Source organism: Chamaea fasciata, unplaced genomic scaffold (assembly GCF_029207755.1).
Source record: "Chamaea fasciata isolate MVZ Bird 193981 ecotype frontalis unplaced genomic scaffold, bChaFas1.0.hap1 SCAF_21, whole genome shotgun sequence".
NCBI classification, from domain to species: domain Eukaryota; kingdom Metazoa; phylum Chordata; class Aves; order Passeriformes; family Sylviidae; genus Chamaea; species Chamaea fasciata.
In genome coordinates this window covers 4,377,932-4,389,734 of record NW_027094106.1, presented here as the reverse complement: position 1 = coordinate 4,389,734, position 11,803 = coordinate 4,377,932, and the positions used below count along the sequence as shown (strand labels likewise).

Here is an 11,803-nt window from a genome sequence, read left to right as displayed (position 1 = left end):
GGGCTGCATGGGAATGCCTGGCGTGAAGTAACCTTGAGCATGTCCTCATCAGCGATGCAAAAAGCCCTGTGAAGCAGAGGCCTCGACTCCGTGGGCATTTCTCAGTGTTTACAAGGCTCAGCCTCCGCTGCACTTTTGGTATCTGCATCTCTGCAGTGTAATCTGATCAGGAGGGGGGAAAAACTGGTTGGGATTTACATACCTCTTGTTTTCAATGGGATATGAAAAACAAGTTCAGAATCCAGAGCTGTGACATCTGTGACAGAAACAGCCCAGGTCCTCCCCTGCTGCTGCCCTGGGAAGGCTGACCTGAAACAGACTGGACAGAACTAGAGAATAAAGGAGATATCTATTGAAAGGCCAAGGATACACCTTGGGCAGGACAAGAGCCTGGCCAGGGCTACACCCAAGGTGGACCCAAACTGGTCACAGAATGGCTGACTGGTCACAAGATCTTCCATTTTTATAAGCTTTGGTCTATTTGCATATTGGGGTTTAATTATACAGTTACAGCTGCAGGCTGTGAGGTCCCATCCTTCTTGTCCCTCCCTCCAGCCCACCCTTGTTTGTGCTGTTGGGCCTGAAAGTTGTCCTTGGTGTTCAGCAGGAAAAGGATTTGTTTTGTGTCCCTGCTGTGTGCAGAGCTGAGTGACACTGACTGTGAGCTCAGAGCTGCACCCCTGGGCGGCCCAGAACCTGAAATACATGAAAGCTCAAACTTAAGGCACCACTACAGCCTCCCTTTGCAAACACAGAGGGGTTGCACCACGAGGGGCAGCTGTTCCCACAGTAGGAAGGTTAAAGAAGGTCTTTGCCCACATCCCCTTCTGGCAGTTCGAATTGCCACAAGAGATGATGACTCGGGGGGTCTCCATAAGCCCAGAGGGTCACTCAGAGAACACCCAAAGGCTGCTGGAGGAGGCAGATGCTCAGGAGGTACCAGGGGACATCAGGGAGGGTCTCTGAGCAGCCTTGGCTGTCTTAGCTGAGCCAACTCAACTGCCCTGTACTCTGAGGAAACTTTTGGGGAAGTGAGGAACACTGCAAATACCAGCAGATTTTAATTCACACTGCTGGGGAGGGCACAATTCTCTCTCTGGCTTATTCCCCGCCTCACAATTTGTTGCAGCCACCTGAACTCTGAGTGCCCAGGCAGAGCTGTGATCCCTGGGTCTGCCCTGGCACAGAATTCCTGCAGGAACTGGAGAGGCTGCACTGCAGGAGGAACCTGCCAGGTCTGGGGAGAGCCTCACTCTGCAGTGCACAGCAAGGTGCTCAAAGGTGACCTGAGAGGCTGCCTGAGGAGCTAAAACCCCTCCCCATGAGGGCAGGATGTGTCCCTGTGTTTGGGATGTGTCCTGTGTTTGGGATGTGTCCCTGTGTTTGGGATGTGTCCTGTGTTTGGGATGTGTCCCTGTGTTTGGGATGTGTCCCTGTGTTTGGGATGTGTCCTGTGTTTGGGATGTGTCCTGTGTTTGGGATGTGTCCCTGTGTTTGAGATGTGTCCTGTGTTTGGGATGTGTCCCTGTGTTTGGGATGTGTCCTGTGTTTGGGATGTGTCCCTGTGTTTGAGATGTGTCCTGTGTTTGGGATGTGTCCCTGTGTTTGGGATGTGTCCTGTGTTTGGGATGTGTCCCTGTGTTTGAGATGTGTCCTGTGTTTGGGATGTGTCCCTGTGTTTGGGATGTGTCCTGTGTTTGGGATGTGTCCCTGTGTCTGGGATGTGTCCTGTGTTTGGGATGTGTCCCTGTGTTTGAGATGTGTCCTGTGTTTGGGATGTGTCCTGTGTTTGGGATGTGTCCTGTGTTTGGGATGTGTCCCTGTGTCTGGGATGTGTCCTGTGTTTGGGATGTGTCCTGTGTTTGGGATGTGTCCCTGTGTTTGAGATGTGTCCCTGTGTTTGGGATGTGTCCCTGTGTTTGGGATGTGTCCTGTGTTTGGGATTTGTCCCTGTGTTTGAGATGTGTCCTGTGTTTGGGATGTGTCCCTGTGTTTGAGATGTGTCCCTGTGTTTGAGATGTGTCCCTGTGTTTGGGATGTGTCCTGTGTTTGGGATTTGTCCCTGTGTTTGAGATGTGTCCTGTGTTTGGGATGTGTCCCTGTGTTTGGGATGTGTCCCTGTGTTTGAGATGTGTCCCTGTGTTTGGGATGTGTCCCTGTGTTTGAGATGTGTCCCTGTGTTTGGGATGTGTCCTGTGTTTGGGATTTGTCCCTGTGTTTGAGATGTGTCCCTGTGTTTGGGATGTGTCCCTGTGTTTGGGATGTGTCCCTGTGTTTGGGATGTGTCCCTGTGTTTGAGATGTGTCCTGTGTTTGGGATGTGTCCCTGTGTTTGGGATGTGTCCTGTGTTTGGGATTTGTCCCTGTGTTTGAGATGTGTCCTGTGTTTGGGATGTGTCCCTGTGTTTGGGATGTGTCCCTGTGTTTGAGATGTGTCCCTGTGTTTGGGATGTGTCCCTGTGTTTGAGATGTGTCCCTGTGTTTGGGATGTGTCCCTGTGTTTGGGATGTGTCCCTGTGTTTGAGATGTGTCCCTGTGTTTGGGATGTGTCCTGTGTTTGGGATTTGTCCCTGTGTTTGAGATGTGTCCTGTGTTTGAGATGTGTCCCTGTGTTTGGGATGTGTCCCTGTGTTTGAGATGTGTCCCTGTGTTTGGGTTGTGTCCCTGTGTTTGGGATGTGTCCCTGTGTTTGGGATGTGTCCCTGTGTTTGAGTCTGTGGCTGGGAATGCAGAGGTGACTCTGTATCCATCCAGATCTCTCTATCCAACGCCTGCAGAGGAGTCAGTCTCACCGAGGACAGGGGAGCTCAGCTCTGGTTTTAGGCAATAAAAGCCCTTTTTTTTTTCTTTCCAGCCCACAGCAGGTGCCCAGAAGCAGAGCCTCCATGCACATCTTGTTTTTAAGAGCCCTGCAAAGGAGCTTTCCCAAAGAGAAGGCTGAGGTGTCAGGAAGGAAAAGCAGCTGCCCTGATTTCAGGCTGCAGTTTGCTTGAACTTGCTCTGAACTTTGCAAATAGAGGACACCTGACACGATATTCATTTACAGTAAGTTTATTTCTCAGTGCATTACATGAAAGGTCTTTGGTATTTGTGGGTCCTTGAATACTGTTCCCACTCTGCTCCGTAAGAAAATGCTGAATACAAAACATTCCATATACAGTAACAAACCCCATAGCAAATAAAGAGAAATAGATATTTTGAACAATAACATAGCAATATGAAAACAGGTAAGTAACCATGCAAGAGGTGGAACAAACAGGTTGTGTTTACAACAAACAGTAAAGCCTGCCATAAATGAGTTCATCCTGTCAGACGAGATTTATTCTTGCTCTAAGTTTAGAAATTACACATGATTGCAAGATCCTGCCGATGGCTGCCCTATAAAAGACCAAATGGTTGTAAAGCTGATCCTCAGGAGAGAAGCCAGGACCATTGGCACACATACGAAACACACTGAATATAAATAAAAAAGTTACTGTGTAAAATAACTGGTGAAGAAGTTACCATTTCCTTCCGTGGCTGGGAATGTGCCTTGTGAACAATTATAGCACCTTTCAGTCCCTTGGTTCCACAGGAAACCAAGAAATCACAGAGACTCTGAGCAGTTTAACCCCTACACCCCCAGTGGAATGTCATCTTGAGTCAGAGAAGCTGTAAACGTGGAGGAGGAGGAGGATGGGTTTCCAATCATTCTATCAGGAGGGAATTCCAGGAGCTGATTGTCTTTAGAAGCCTTTGTCACAGTGCTCAGGGTCCCACATGACAACAGCTCATGGCAGACACTGGAGCAGAGCCCACACAGCACCAGCATGTGCTGCTCCGGGGCCGAATCTGATTTTAAGGCCTTTGAAAGCTGATGACAAAATGTCCATGGAGTCTGGTGGGAGCAGGTGAGGGCTCTTCTCCCTAGTTTATTCCTATTTCCCTGGATTGCCATCAATTCCTTACAGTAAGTGCAAATTAGACCCTCTGGAGAGGAGCATTCCCTGCCTCCCAGGAGTTCCAGGTTGCTGGTGAACGTGAGGGTGCATGACTTGCAAAGGGTTTTGGTTGTGCAATGTGCTGCTTCTGGTTAGCTCAGGGCAAGGAAAACATTACTACTACTACTACCAGAGCTGATCCAAGTCAAAAACACACTGGAGCTCAAACAAACATCAAGAATTTTTAAAAAGTCTTAGAGAAAAAAAAAAAAAAAAAAAAGGAGAAGAACACACTATGGTATTGCACAGTATGTATGTAAGATAAAGCACTAAACATTTCAATTAAAATATATTTCTAAATGAGCACGCATTCAAAATAAATCCCCCTAAGTTACATAGACATGGCAAGAAGCATTATATGCCCTGGCTGAAATGAACCTCAGGATCCTGCCTATGATGGAGAATGTGGTTGGAGTGGTTTGCTTGGTCATCAGCACCATTAATGTCAGTGTGTGAGGCTGTGCTCACCTTTAAACCTAATTAAACTGCGGTGGCACAACAGTGTGGTCCAGCCCTCGTGGGAGTGGAGAGGAATGAAACCCCAGCAGAGAGAGAAAGTCCATCTGGAAAAATCCTGCTGTCCCCCCTTTAAAGATACAGTACCTCATCAGAGAGATGGAGCTAAAGAAAGCAAGGAGAAAAAAATTACATAGCTCATATTATCAATAATTAAAGTGGTCTCCATGCAAACCTAAACAGCCTTTTGACAATTGACTTGGCAGGAGTAATTGCAAACAACTTCCATTAAATTTTCCTTTCATCTTGTCAGTAATTTGTCTTAAAAAATATAAAATTCCAAATCCTTGTCAGTATGAACGCCTCAGCAATGTGAGGGACTAAAGCATTAGCACTCACCCAGCTCGTGAAATAGCTCTGAATTCAGAAGACAAATTAGGGGAAAGAAAGATTTCTCTTTCAGTTCAGTGTGAAGCCTCTGAAACGTCAGGGAAGTAAAAATGACGTCACTGTAATCCCTCTTCCCCAAATTCAACCCTGTAGCTACAGGACCAGTGAAACGAAATTTCCCCATTTCCCTTTTTAAAGCTTGCTTTGGTTGGGTTTGGTTCCTGAAGCTGCCATGAGGACAGATTGTTCCTGTGGCCTCGACTACAGCTGGCACCAGCCTGCCCAGTGCTCAGTTTAGACTGAGCTGAGATTTCTCCTCACTCTTCAGGCCTGGTTTTCCAACACCAACTGCTTGATTTATCTCCTGGAAGCCACCAGTGAAGCCTTGGAGTGTCCATGTGATCCAGACCGAGATGGTCCCAATTCACCACAGGGGTAACCAAGAACTTCTCGACTCCTGCACAGGAATCAGCCTGCAAAGGAGGAAACATCCTTTTTTTGGACATTTAATTCTTAGATTGAATGATTATTCCAACTGCTCCCATGGTTGCACCTTGCTTGGCTGGCCACAAACAGAGCTCTTGCCCTGTGGAAGGAAGGACACGGGCTCTTACAGCACTGTGGACATCCTTAGACTTAGTGCTGGCTTTAGAGTTAGTGCTGGGTGTGAAACCAAGCTGCATTCAGGGAGGCTTTATTTGCTTCTCCCAAAGGGACTGCAAACACAGGATGGCTCCTTGAGCTCAGGAACCTGCTGGATTGAGCTGCACTCATTTTCTTGTCTCTCTCCACCACACTCCAGCTGTAACTCAGAGTGCAGCCAGGCAGCTCCCCAGACTCCTGCAAAGCTCTGGGCTTGTTTCTTGGAAATGTCCCATGGAAAACTCAAATCATTCAGAAGCACAACCTGAACCAGGTGGGCTTCTGCTGAACAAACCCCACCACTGGCACTGGCCAAGCAGGGTGGAGATGCAAAAGCAGAGCAGGGATTTGCATCCCTGCTGCCTCCAGCACAGCTGGTTGTTATCCAGCTGCACAGCAGTGAAAGCAAGGTTTTGCTGCTTGCTCAGCATCAGCTTATGCCCTTTCAGCTGGCTGGGGATGGCTGGATCCCTCAAGAGCAGGGCCAAGTGAAGGCATGGTGGATCCAGCCATCCTGAAGGAGCCTGTGACCTGCTCATTTGTGAAAATGCCAGACTTCACAGAGGAAGGACTGGGGTTGGATGTCTCTTATAGTGTGTGGCTAATGCTGGGCTGGCAGAGCTCCTCCCTTTTTAGCCTCATTTCCAGGGGGCTTTGCTTTTGGGGTGCTGAACACAGGGACTGCAGAGTGTTTTCTTTGGAAAGCCTCTGACAGAAACCCTGCAGCAGTGCAGTCCAGCATTCTCACACCGCTGTGCCCTGCACAGGAACCAGAGACAGAGGGGCAATAACACAGCTCCATTTGCTCACTTTGGTCCTGGGCTGAATTTGAAAACTGTCAGAATGTGGGAATTAAAAAATAAAAAAAACAAACAGTCCAGTCAGTTTTGTTGAATAATCTCCCCCTTCTAACAAAAATCATTGTCTCCATGAATGACATCAGCTTGTCCGACCTGGTTAGCACAGCAGGTGGAGTGATTCATTTGTCACTGAAGGGCAGGTTCAGCTTCTTAAACCTGGAAGCTGGTACTTCCCCTAAAATAACAAGTTATTGCAAAAAGTAAAATGACTCTGTATTTAAGTCCCAATGCAAGATAAGCTCTTGACAAGACTCTAATTCCCTAAGCTGTGGTTTGCTACTACATTGTCTCCAGGTCCAAATGGTGAGGATTTACTCACGAGATTAAAACAAAACACTGTGAAAACATTTTTCCTGATTGCTGTAGGATTAAGCAACTATTGCAAAATATCCTTTTCTGTGAATAGTTACTGCCACCACTTAAATTAATTATCTCTGGATGTATGCACATGCTGAACACAGTATGGGAAAATTCTTGCACAATTCCATCAGATCTCATGCAAGCTGCTCTACGTTTTCACAGAAACAGTCTAAACTCTCTTAGATAGACAGAAAGCCAATATTGCCATGAACATTTGCATCAAAAGTCCTTCTTTAGCCAACCACAAATTGAAATAATGTCACTCACATGCAATTAGCAACATGAAAAGCCAGGATTTTGTTGCTGAAGTCCAGAGAGCCACCTGAATTTCCAGAGTAACACTTTTAAACGCACTTGGTATTCTAATTTGTTCTTTGCTTAAAAGAAATCCTTGCAGGTTATGCTTTCATGGCCTGTGGAAGTCACACCTGGAAGTCAGTGTGACGGCAGCACAGGAAATAAAAGCAGCCTCCAGCTGCAGCAAAGGACAAGGCTGAGGCTTGGCTTTGGGTCTGGGTGGGATGGGTGGGCTTGGCCAGTTAAGCAGAGCTTTACTGAGTGACTGTCAAGGGCAGTGAGGGAACAAGGGCAGGGTTAAACCCTCGAGGCACGGCCAGGAGGTGTCACATCTGTGGGCAGCTTTTGAGACACCTGACAGCTGCTATTCCAGAGGCAAACCAACAGAATCAAGGAGAATGTTCTCAAACCCCCCTCTGAGCTATGGATAAAGTCATTCCCTGCAATCAGGGCTCAGTATTGGCCAGGGAAGGAAACCCAGCCACCAACACTGCAGCCTCCCACCCACTCCATCCATCTGCAGGGTGCAACTGGGCACTGGGTAGTGTATCTTTGACTGGAGGACAGGCAGGGAGGACACGGAGATGCTCCTACTTCATCCGGTGGCTTCTCCTTCTGGCTTCCCCATCATCCAGCAGGGAGGAGAGGATCTGGTGGGCCTGGGGCTGCCGGGGGCCTCCTCTCTTGATCTTGATGCTGGTTCTCAGGGGGGAGCCCGGGATCACATCCTGTCCAGAGCCTGGCTCAATGGAAGACAAAGAGTCTGTAAGGAGAGAAAGTCACGGGAGAGCACTATTTAAAAGGGGAGGCTGAGGAAATCACTCATGGGCCCTTCAGAGTGGTTCCTCCTGTGGGAGCAGTGTGCTCCCTCCTCTTTGCTCTCCGTGCAGGAAGCAGCTCTGGAGCTACAGCTTTGCTGCCATCACACTGCTCCTGCATTAGATGTGTCCCCTCTGCTCTGCCTGAACTCTCTGGGGTAAGTGCTCCCACTGCAGGGCCTGTTGTCCTTTCTAGTTTCATTTCTAAAGTGCTGTTCTTTTATTAATTATAAATTTATTTGGGCTGTAGCAACTACTCAGCACTGCCCACAGACTCCTGGTGTTGGAGGATGAGCTGGTGGTCATGGGCAGTGATGCTCTGAGGGTTTAAGTACCATTTCCCTCCTAGTAAAGGACATTTGGAGGCACTGAAAGGATTGAGTGGAAGGACTGACCCACCCTGGGCTGCAGCCAAATCAGCAATAATGCTGGGAATGGATGGTGGCTGTCCCTGCTCCCCCAGGTAACAACCTCCTGCTCTCCCCTCAGCTAAACAAACTCAATACACCCTGCTCTGGGCCACTCTTCAGCAACAGATGCTGGTGGCTTGATCTGCCTCATCATTTCCAACGCCCCAATTTCTTCTTCCTTCTGCCTCCAGAGCTGGATGTTTGTGTTTCCCTGCCAGGAGCCCAACGTGCCAGCTTTGGTTGGATCCCACGAGGCAGCATTTCAGTTTCCAGTGAGCTTTTGGCTGCCAGAGGATTTGGGCTCTGTCTGCTGGCACCAAACCCTGCCAAACAATTTGGGCTTTGCTGCGTCCTGCTGGGCTGCTCTCTGCAGCTTCCAGGCCAGGTCAGCTCCAGCTGCCCTCCCAGTGCAGGGGAGAGGTTTGTTTGCTGGGATGTTTTGCCTGGTTGCTTGGGTGGCTGTGGGTTTGGAAACCAAGCTCAGTGGGAAGTTTCTTGGGAAAATGAGAGCATGGGATTGGCATTTCTGAGTGGGGTTTTGAAGCTGGGCTAACCCAGGACCTGTGGTCAAATCCTTAACACCTACACTGGGAACATGACCAGACAGTTGGTGCGGGGTGATTTAAACCTGTGTGGTGCCTTTCAGTCCAGGGAGGTCTGTGCTCAAGGAAAATATTTTTTGTTATTTTATGTCTTTTTCTCTTTGTTTGTTGGGGCTTTTTTAACCCTATACACAAAGATGAACATAACTGCACAAGGAAAATATGCCTTACTTTCCAAGATCCCTTTCTAACCAGTATTTTTGTAGGGCCTAAAATATGTGTGAAGTGAAAGAACGGAACTATTTCGAAAGCACAGAGTAGGAATACAATTATTAATACTTATGGGAAAAAAAAAAACCCCTAAAGTCATATAATATAGGTGTTTAAATATGACCTAACCACATTGCACAATTAAAACCCATCCATTTTTGCTGATGCAGTTACACTGGTATAGAAGTGCACACGGGTGTAAGTAACTCATCTCCATCCCAAGCAGTAACAGATCAATACAAATGGTTTGCTGAAATGACTGTTTCAGAATAACAGCGGCACATGCCTTGTTGCTGCTGGATTTCCAAATAGAATGTGAAAAACAGAGAAATCAGGCAGTTCTGCTGGGGCAAAGCTGTGTGAAGTCCCAGGGTCTACAGAAGGTTCCTAAAGAGGTGACTTTTTGCTTTATACCACTATAAATGAAGGTACAAAGTAAAAGCCAAAGGAGGCCCAGGCCCTGGGTCCTGTAAATACCCTGTTCTTATGGACTCATCCAGGGAAATCTCCTTTCCCTCTTCCCTGGAGATCATCCCAGCTGGCATGGATTGCAGCCTAGGAAATCGAGTGGACATCTCCCTGGTGCCTCCACTAGCTCAAAGCAAAGCAGCATAAAAATATATATTTTCTACCCTTGGAATGAGAATGTGAAGAGAAGCAGCATCAGTGCCGAGGCAAGGTCAGGGTGAGTGTGGTTGAATCATGGGGCTGTGATTCAGGGTTTCCCAAAAACCTTACACTGTTGATGGCTTTTGGAAGTAGCACTTGGGGCCTCCAAGAGCACGAGGGCACTGAGCAGAGCAGAGCAGAGCAGAGCAGAGCAGAGCAGGCTCCAGGCCAGCCCAGCCGTGCCCTGGCACTGGAAGGGTCCAGCAGCAATTCCAGGCCAGCACTGCTGGCTCCAGACAGGGCTGGGATCCCCAGGGGCTGCCCGAAGTGCATTATTACTGTGTAGTGAGGCACTGTCAGGACTGCTGGGCACTGGAGCTATTCAGCGTTTCCATTGCTTCAATCACTACCCAAAGGGCACGTCCCAATAAAAGTGGATGCTGATCCGAGGGCGGGTGTGAGGTGGGCTCACAAGCAAGGCCAGGAATGAGGTTCCAGGTGTCAAGGACAGAAAAGTGCTCTGGGGCTTGGTCAGTGCCAAGGAACAGGTTTGCTGCTCACAGGCTGGGACAGCAGAGCCAAACATTTTGCCTCTAACTGTGTTTCTGAAAGGGGAGAAACTGGCACAGCAGGTTGTGGCAGCTGTGAGAATTGATCCTCGGCTGCCCCAAAGGGAACAGTCTGACACTAACCAACACCTGTGACAATGACCAACACCACGCTGTGGTTAAGGGAAGAGAACAGTCTTTAAGGGACGATGCACACACTGTACCAGTGATGGGGGAGCCAACAGCCTCAAGGGATCACAAAAGTCTGTCTGAATGTAGAACACGTGGGACTTTAAATCTGACTGTGAAAATAGGTTTCATGTAAGTTATGATCACAAAATGTTCAGGGGTCACTGATTTTCAGGGTGACATGGCAGCACTGTCTGGGCTTTCTCTGCAGAAACATGGCGCAGCACAAGGCAAGGGCCTCAGTGGTGTTCAAGTCACTTGGAAGATGCTGTTAACAGGATTAAATGATCTGGCCTAAAGACTGGAACAAGCAGCTCTGTGGGAAGCTGGTGGATGATCTGTGCCACATGGCTTGAGCTGCTGCTCGTGACTTGGCTGCCTGAACTGCAACAAAAATCACTGCAAGGGTCATTTCACCTGCTACTGGAAAGCCAGAGGAAGTGGTGCAGCTGGGGGAACTCAACAGTTCTTAGCACCCCTAAGTCATGGAACCCAGTTTTGAAAACGTGGCTTGAGCAGACACCAGAGAGCTCAGGAGAGTGGGAGGATGTGTAACCATCAAGCCCAAACAGAGACCCTGGCTCCCTAGAGAAGAAAACCTTAGCAATGCTTACCATGAATTCCTATCATGTGCTCAAGGATTAACACCCTCTCAGCTAAAATCTTCAGAGCCTCTCGAAGCTGTTGGACACCTTCCCCCTGCAAGAAAGAAAACAAAGCTAACATTGGAATGTGCTGCAGAACAGGCTTCTTGTCCATCATGTTGCTTCCACAGCACCAAACTCTGCAGTGTGGGTGTTTACAAACGAAAAGACGTAAAAGAGGAGGTAACCTAAGCAGGAGTGCAGGAGAAATCCCTGTTCAAAGAGCTCCTCATGTACACTCAGGCTGTAGTTTGTTGTCCTTGTCACCTTAGGTGTGGGCTTGAAGGGCCAAAGATGTTGGGAAGTATTTCAGGGATCGAGAGCAGGGATGTGAGAACTCCAACACTCTGCACATGCAGTTTGATCTCTTCTGGGAGTCTGTCCCCCAGCAGGTAGGAGGGACAATAGGGAAGCAATTCCCAACCAGCTCCATGTGACAGAACAGTCTCTGGGGACGGAGGTGCCCAAGAACATGGTGACAACACGGCCAAGGAAACCTCACAGACCAGGGATGATGGCATACATTAAATTCAAACCCCAGGCTCATATCCCCACTTGCTCTGCACATTTAACTGTGAACTCACCCTCTGCCCCCCACCCAAACCCACCTGTCAATGGGGATATGGTTGAAGGACAGCAAAGTGACAAAAAGGAAAGTAAAACAGTAGAAACACATGCTTACATCAGTGCCTTTGTCACCTTCCTCACCCTTCTTGCCTGGTTCACCCTAAAACAAAGGAAGGGAAACTTGGTTACATGTGGCTGAGGACCCTTCCAGGACCCCTTGGA

General features: G+C 48.4%; 1 protein-coding gene across 1 annotated transcript in view; it reads right to left on the bottom strand.

Annotated features, from left to right (window-relative positions):
* Nucleotides 1–7,196: 7,196 nt before the first annotated feature.
* The window catches only part of COL26A1 (collagen type XXVI alpha 1 chain), a 162,171-nt gene continuing 157,564 nt past the window's right edge, over nucleotides 7,197–11,803 (bottom strand). Inside the window, exons 14-16 of the mRNA XM_066202098.1 lie at nucleotides 11,697–11,741; nucleotides 10,985–11,069; nucleotides 7,197–7,747 (exon numbers count right to left, since the gene is read on the bottom strand). Coding sequence (XP_066058195.1) covers nucleotides 7,575–7,747; nucleotides 10,985–11,069; nucleotides 11,697–11,741 — 303 coding nt within the window. The 3' untranslated portion in view covers nucleotides 7,197–7,574. The remainder of the gene's footprint in view (nucleotides 7,748–10,984; nucleotides 11,070–11,696; nucleotides 11,742–11,803) is intronic.